The following is an 8,570-nucleotide window of genomic DNA, read 5'->3' on the forward strand; positions in this document are numbered from 1 at the left end:
GCTTGTGCGGTCCCTTCTGTAACACGGACAGCGCTGATACACATGTAGCTCCAGCGTCATCCTGAGACAGCGTTCACTTATTTGCATGAGGGTGTGATTCCATGAATCACTTTAACTTTGAACCCAATCCATATTATAGACACAGGTGTAAAAGCAAACATGCCATTAGGAGATGCACCGACAGTGCGCCCCTAAGTGTAACCCTCTGGAGAGGTGAAAGCGGGTTACATGGACGCCCAGACATCCCCCTGCACGCAGGGGGGATGTCACCGCACCCGCCTGCAGGGGGTATCTTCTCTCCTTTTCAAAGTGCAGGCGGGTTGCCGTCTGCACTGCGAAGCACTGACAGGCTTTGAAGCAGCTGCTCCATATTTCACTGAATGTGCTATCTCCAGGGCAGCGTGAGTTTGTGACTACCCTGGGAGCAGCACATTCATTCTAACAGGGTGCACTGTCCTAGTTTGCGCCGAGGAACATCTGTGTAAAGGTGTGCTGTGACGCAAACAGACAGTGCGTCCCATCACTAATAAGGGCCAGGTATTATTCCTATACCCTTTCAATCTGCCAAAAATCTCAACTTGGACTTTGATCAATAAATATCCTTGTGAATAAATCAACTAACTTTCTTTTTTTATATTTTCATTATCTCAAAATGCATTGCAATATAATCCCTTTGTTTACATCTAAGGGATAAGTGATCCAAAACATTTTAATATCCGGGCTTGACTACTGAAATCCTCAATATCTAGGGCTTCTAAAATGTATACTATCTAGACTACATCTGATAGAACACAGTGCAGCTCAGCTATTACTTGGCCTTCCCCATCTAGCTCTACAAACATCTATGCACTCCATTGTCTTCCAATAGGCAAAAGGTCCATTTATAAAGCACTAGGTCTGTTATATTGCACTTCAAAGCAGGTGTCTATCATTTATCCAGTATTTATCTCAACATTTGGCACTCAGGATTTTCTGCACTCATCTACAACTCACCTAATCAAAGTACCGATTACCAAAAAAATGCAATAAGGTGGTCGTTCCCTTTCCTACCATTCGGTTAGAGCAGGCTTCATCTACAATGGCTCGGACCACAGTTATTGTGGGTTTTTTTTTTTTACTTGGCTCTTGGCTTTTCTACAAGTTCTTGCTTTCTTTCAAATTTATCTCAGCGCCAAAACACCCTTAATGGGTAGCTGCAGTGCCTTACAAAACTCTCATTCATTCTTGCAGATATTGTGTTTTATGACTCTGTGTAAGTTCTTTTTGTTAGACCATAATTAGTGGATTTCAAAATAGGGAAGGAGAAAACTTGGGGAGTTAGGGTAGCGTTTGAGGCGGAGTCCTTCAAAAATGTGTTCTTTTACTGGTTCACATAAATTCCTGTGGTCAACTGGGGTAAATATAGAGAAAAGCACATCTTTAAATAACGTAGTCCTGGTAGTAAATGATTACAACAGTAAAGCTGAACATGCACTGCACATTAATTTCCTTTTTGAAAAAAACATGAATCATAGACATCAAGTGGCATAGCAAAAATGCAAACAAAACTAGGGTAGTATGTGGTCCCTTAAAAGTATGAAACACTTTGGCTGACCCATGGTAATCTACATTCATTTTTGTTTTTTTATGCATTTTTATATCGCGCAAACAAAACCCAAATTGGAATCAGAGCACTTTACATGAGAGCTGTTATGTGCTGCATACAAAGGCTTACACGATGTTCCACTGCAACTAAACTATGGCTTACCTGTCAATCCCTTGACACTCTAAAAAGGATGAAATTAGATGTTCAAGAGGGTGAGAATGTGATCGGAGAATGGCTAGTTTTTGGAATGTAATACAGGTTTCAAAAGAGGGTGATGCCACTGAAAGTTTATAGAGAATTTTTGTTTGTCAAGAAGGTGAATTCGAGTGAAAAGAGGGCTTCACCCGCCAAATAATTGCAGGTTGAGAGGACAATAGTAGATTTTGGTTAGCAGCTCTGGAGTACTTTTGGAAAAAATCGTAAGCCTTCCTAACCTTCACGCGAGTTTACTGTAGCAATTAAAAATACAGAATTAACCAAACTAGGTTAACTATAACATAAGATTTGGTGTCATGTTCATTTAAAGGATTTTAATCAACCTTATAAGGTCCTCCACTCAGCCTGGCAAACACCTAGTTTTTAGGTCTCGCGAGCCAAAGGCTCGAAGAGACATTTTATATGTGGGCTTCTCAAAGTGCTGCCGTGGCCTAAAGCTACAGTGCACGTGAACGTGCACGCGCGCAGCGCCATGTGTCTTTCCTCCGTAGCGATCGTAATCACGATCACTTTCACTTTCGCGGGCTCCTCTGTTGCTGGCATTCCCCCCTCCCTTCTTGTTCTTCGTGCCTCTACTCTCTCTGCCCCCTTCTCTATCTCTCTTTGTTCTCTCGTCCTCCCGTCTCTCCACCCGCCAATCCGTCTTCTTTCCTGAACTGTGGCGTTTGTCTGAGACTCACCCGACCCCTCCCTCTCTCAGACCCTGTCTTGTTTAGGAAGACATTGAACAGTAAAATAGCAATGCACGAAAAGAAGACTGGCTGCATTTCTCGTGTCTGTCTCAACATATTTTGGAACTATTTCTAGAAATGCACTCTACACTTGCGGTGATTAACTCTGTTCCTGCCACTGCCTAGCCTGGAAAGGCTCTCTTCTGAGGCCTGCTTAGATCGCGCAGAGGCTGCACAGACTGCAGTTCTTCTGAAACACAATGCAGGTAGTGTTGCAGTGGTGTATTGTCCCCCAAAATATAGGCCTACTGCACTGTTTATAGCGGCCATGGATCCATCAGCCAGCTTTCGTTTTTATTCAGTTAGCCCTTTGCATTCTGGGACCTGTAGTCACGCATTTACTAATTAATACTCGATACTAGCTAAAAGTGCCAAGCACGACCCAGGGCTCATTGACGGCTAAAATTAGGTTTTCAATAAAGTGGAACAATCCAACCCCTTACAAGCCCTGGGGTCTCTCACAAAGAAAAGCCGATGACCACGGGCTAAATTGCTTCATCCTTATTGGCGCTGCTGCTCAAATCAATGGCATCCATTTAAGGAGTTCTGAAGGATGAAACACGAGTGGCCCCAACTCGAGTTCGCATTAGGGCCCACATGCTACACGCAAACAGCCGCCGGCCGGTTGTACAGAGGTCAGTTGCAAGAGCTATTCTCGCTTTTCTTTTTAAGCAGTGCTTAATTTGAGTCGGTGGTTTCCGGTGCTCAGCACCAGCACTTAACCATCTACACCGTGCTTTTCCGGAGCACCACTTGCAGACACATTCATTTATGGCAGGCACCTGAATTTGAAGTGATTTGCCCAGAATCACAGGATGCTGAACGGACGCAGAGGCTCAAACTTGGGGGCATATTAACAAGCCAGGCGATAAAATTATCGCCGCTTTAGCGGCAGAAAACTGCTGCTAAAGCGGCGATAAAAGGCTTGATAATATGCTCTATGGAATTCTAATTGAAGCCCATGTTAGATGTCATTCACATTTAACATAGGCTTCAATTGGAATTCCATAGAGCATATTATCAAGCCCATTATCGCCGTTTTAGCGGCAGTTTTCTGCCGCTAAATCGGCGATAATTTTATCGCCTGGCTTGTTAATATGCTCCTTAGTTTCTCCGTTCCGAAGTCGGCAACTCTCGCATTTATTATTGAGCAGTGGGAGGAGACGCGGGAGAAGCTGCGAGGCGGGAACAGCTCACTTGTTCATTACTAAACGCTTCCAGGCACTACTCCAGACGGGGCGCGGTCGGCGGACTTCCTGACCTTTGAGACGGCCTCTGCTGTGGGCTTGGCACGGACTGACGCAATGCCAGCAAGGCAAATAATGCAGAGCGCACTCGGGGCACTGCCAGACCAGTGAGCAGCAGCAGGGACCCCGGGCACAGAGCAGCAAATAGAACTTGTTTTCACCATGCGGTGTAACCCTTGAGTGCCCGCGAGCTGCTCTGACGGAAGCTTTTGTGACCAAACTTAGTGCAAAGATCTCGAGTTGTAATACTGGCTTAGCTGTCCCGCAGCCCCACGTCATGCCCGACTCCTTTCATCAGCCATGCCTTATTAGTCAACGGGATGTTGCATTCTGGGGCTGGTAGTTTCCCATTTAACATTGTATGAATCGGTCCAGTATATCAGTACACAAATCTTGCCTAAAGAGCCATGACTGGGCTGGTCTGGCCAAGGGGCCACTTGGGATTATGTACCAGGCCAGGTGTGAATACCTCGTCCAGTACGACCTTTCCATTCCGACACATATGGTACCAGGAAAAACTACAAGTACCAGAATGCAAGAAATGTAGCCATTTACGTACACGTGGACGGGTTAAAGTAATGTGTCTGCTCAGCAACTCTGATTAAACTGACTCGTACAGTTCTACAACAGGTGCACTAGCCAACCGAGCTTTCTTTAAAAGGCAGATGTGCGCGAGACGCTGTTAATGAATCCCTGTTATGTAACTTTAGTGTGTATTTTAAAACTAATCCATGTGCAATTACATGTATATAGATCTACACATACACACTATATATTGATTCACATAAAAAAGAAAGGTTAAAGTGATGTCATAATTAGATGTCAAAATAAAACTAACATTTAAAAACAAAAAACACTGAAATTCAGCAGTTATAGTTCACTGAGCTAACCAAAACTTGCAGCCCTGCCATGCATTGCTTATTACCTCACATTACATCAATCATTTCGTGTTAAATGACATCTTTGATGGCATCTCCGATGACTTCTCTTATAACCTCTTACTCATATACAGCATATAGTTACTGTGTGAACATGGGTGGGCGCGTAGCATGGAAATATAGCAAATCTTGGAGACCAGTGTGGTTGCACGTGGTGAAAGTTACATCACAGAAGTGTGGGATGCAAGTATCACTCCTTGTAATACAAGATAAGGAGAGTGCACCTAATGTAGTTGCAGCGGTATAATTGTAAGCAGGGTTTGGCTTAATGCCAAAGCCAGTTCCCAAATGTGTGTGAGAAAGGCCAGAGTTTATGCTGACATTCGATGATCCCCCAGTGGAAGTATGGAAATGGGGCCCCTTTAAATAGTTGTCACAGAGTGCGATAGATAAATTATGTAGTGAGGGCGTTCTTATGGGAAGGGAAGAGGTGTGGCGCCGCGGCCAGGGCGACTGACTCCGGAATCTGGGGATCACGGTTCGATCCCCGGCGGCAGATTAGCCCAGCACCATGTGACTCTGGGCAATAGCTTGCTTCATCTTCCCGACGGCCCCCAGCGCCTAGAAACCCTTACGGGTGATTGTTCACGCTTTACAAATGTGGATTATTATGGTGTGGATGTTCAACTTCAGAACTTTGCTGAAGATTTTGTCAATTTGAAGATTGCAGATGACCACCAAGCAACTGGCCATTCTAGCTCCTTGAGACCCTCACAGGTGATTTGTTGCACTTTATAAATCTTTAATTGAGTGAAAAAAGTAGAATGTGTTGGTGTCCCACTTCGAGTTGGTGTATCTCATTGAACATTGCTACAAACTTTTGCAAAGGTTGGAAAAAAAGCACATTTGTGCAGACCTAAAAAAAAACACCAAAATCCCTGCTGTAATAAAGATTGCCAACATTGAGGCGATCTACAAACGCGTTGTGACACTGTTTAAATGTTTCTCACGTTGGCACCAACACCGCAGGCCTGCAGACAGTAATACCAATGTGCACTCATAACATTATAGTAGGAAAAATAAATATCTACATTCCTCAGCAGACAGAAACACGTTTAAAAGCCCAAAGAGAAATTATATTAAAATCAGTATTTGGGTGATCTCCATTGAGGATGACGTATCTGATGATGTCAATGACAAGGGTGCGTGGGCCGACGATTGTGGATAACTCCAGCAAACAAAGACAAGCATTTGCAATGCAATAGGTCTCGCATTTGCAAAAGTTTAAGCTATTGGCATTGTTCATGACAATGCCTTTTTTATCTATTTTATAAAACAAACACATAAATAAATGCCATTATCATTTACAATGCCAATAGCTAGTGATGCATTATTATTAGCAATGCCAACTGCTCACACTTTTATAATGCGAGACCTATTGCATTGCAAATGCTTGTTATAATTTCCGTGTGTCCACAGAGTCAACCGCCCCCCTTAATTTTGTGTACCAAATTGTACTCTTCAAAAGACAATTGCTTCCTGCATTTGCTTTCAGAGAACGCAACACACTCCTGTCCTTTTCGCCAAATATCATGCTGCATTTTAGGATTTGTACTTTCATTTTTAGGTCGAGCCTAGGCAGTGCACAAGCGCTGTCTGCAAGACATGCTGTATCTCGTCTTTGGGCTTCAAGCGCATTATGTGCTGTTCAGAAATGCTGGCTTTTTAGTGGCGCATGGGTTGTATAGTCCCTCCTTTGGGTACTGGGTTCCCTCCCATGGGACTGCCTCTGTTACATGCAGGCGTTCGCTTCTGTTCTTTTCTATTATGCTCTGCCCATTTTTATTTTTATTTTATCTTGGCTCATCTGTTAGGAAAAGCTGCCGACACCGAGACTTGATCCCGGTTCCCCAGTTCCAAAGTCAACAGCTCTGGTTGTTAGGCCACATCCTCACTCCAAGACAATCTGCTTTTTTTTTGGGAAGGGGGTATTACCTCTGTTTCCCCTCACTAAATCATCCTCCCACCATGCATCAACCCTTAACCCCTTCCTCCCTTTTGTTCCCCTGAGCACCCCCCATGAGCCCATTGGATGGGTGGTCCCTTCATTACACAGAAGTGTAGAACAATCGCTTTCACTTAAAATTTACGGAGCCTCGGATCCCGAGTTCCTCTTCTGGGACCCTCTCTGCCAGCCCTCACAACATTTACATACCAAATTAGACGAGGTAATATGTCCAAAGGGAACGATCTACACCACCGACAAGAGTAACGAAGGAGCATTACACTACACTTAATGAGCAATGACAACGCTTGTTATTTAAACCATTGTCGAAATGCAACATTACTTCTGATCAGTTTACCTTTAACTTTATCATAGGGAGTGTGTGCTCTTTCTTTGCTTGTTGTAATAGTAGCAGTGTATAACACCCTTTTATGTACTGAAGAGTTTGCGGTGTGATGACAGCTTTCAAGCTTTCTCGTGTAGGCGGTCGTGGATGTAACTGTACTGGTTCTATTACTTCATAGAAAATAACGAAAATATACCACAAGAAGGGCAGTGAGCAAACAGCTATTGTGCTGACCAAAGGCACAAACACTACCTAACTGAAAGGTTTTCCCTTTTTTGTGTTATATTAGCATGTTTCCTATTATTGGTTGCAGTTTTAATATAGATCTTCTAACAATGAACCCGTCTTGGATTGGAGTCCCTCAATTTTTGAAGAATCGCTGTTTGATTTGCTTCCCTTACCACCACAAAGGAGGAAGGCCTATAGCGGCAGGTGATTGCAAAAACTATAGGATTTCCTTTCTGGGATTTATGTGAATCTTTTAGTAGCTGTGAATGTTCGATGTATTTGTAACATTTGGATGAAGCAACTAGTATAGAAACCTAGCAGAATTTGCTTAGATCAAGCTACCAACAAATAAAGAATCTAGCATAGATTTCAAACGTGTATTCCTGAATCCCACTGCATGATCCAGTGTTTAGTAAATGTAGAACTCTTCAATCTCTGGCGGCACACCACACAGGATAACGTGCTGCATGGCTAAACACCAATAAGGTCCCAAAGGCGAGACCTATTGGCTATGCCAATTCTTGTTATCATTGTACACATTAGCAGAAAAACCTCAGCATATTGAGTGCTGATGGATACAAAAGCGAACACCGGCTGGAGGTGTAACAAAACGGTGCCGCTTGGTTGCTAATGATATGGAGCCGACCGGATGTCCTAAACAAAACAAGATATTTCAGTCTGCATTTTTGAGTGAGGTGTTTAAATCTGAGTTAGGTGTTTAAATCTGAGTTAGGCTAAACACTCTTACAGTGTGTTTACTGTGTGGGTGGGATACTTCTTTCTTTTAAAATCGCGCATTTTAACCAGAGCACTCAAGTTGTCAGTAGCTCAGATAGTACCGTTTTTCTTTGCATTGTGGGTCTTGTAGTAATCCTTAACCATTATAAAATCAGAACTACAATTCCCAGAGTGCATCTTTCGCATCTTTACACGTTTCGAACTATACTAACATGCTAGTGCGTGTTTCATTTTCATTTCTACTGACCTAGATACAGGACGGCAGGAATAAACCCCCATCGAATAACAAACTGGCCACACTTGAAGACCTGCTGCAGACGCTGTTTGGTGTCTTTGCCCATCTTCGCCATTGTTCTGCCTAAAGGTCAGTCAGATGGCAGCAGAGGTCCCAAACACCGAAAGAAGAACGAGGGCACTGGAAAAGGTAGGAGAACGTTGCTTTACGGCAACTGTCGAAAAGCTGCAAAGTAAAGCTGGAGGGGAGGAGCTTTAAAAAGGCTGAGCAGGGGTACGCATGCACAACCTCACAAGCCCTGACTAATGAATACAGACAATAATGACATTTAAGAATTGCTGCAGTACTCACCTAATGATAT

The 8,570-nt window shown here is 43.5% G+C and overlaps 1 protein-coding gene across 1 annotated transcript in view; it reads right to left on the reverse strand.

The window, feature by feature from the left end:
* TOMM7 (translocase of outer mitochondrial membrane 7) overlaps positions 1–8,433 on the reverse strand; it is a 104,145-nt gene extending 95,712 nt beyond the window's left edge. Inside the window, exon 1 of the mRNA XM_085631523.1 lies at positions 8,222–8,433. Coding sequence (XP_085487649.1) covers positions 8,222–8,324 — 103 coding nt within the window. The 5' untranslated portion in view covers positions 8,325–8,433. The remainder of the gene's footprint in view (positions 1–8,221) is intronic.
* Between the last annotated feature and the right edge of the window lie 137 nt (positions 8,434–8,570).

This window comes from Triturus cristatus, chromosome 10 (genome assembly GCF_964204655.1).
Source record: "Triturus cristatus chromosome 10, aTriCri1.1, whole genome shotgun sequence".
In the NCBI taxonomy this organism is placed as follows: Eukaryota; Metazoa; Chordata; class Amphibia; order Caudata; family Salamandridae; genus Triturus; species Triturus cristatus.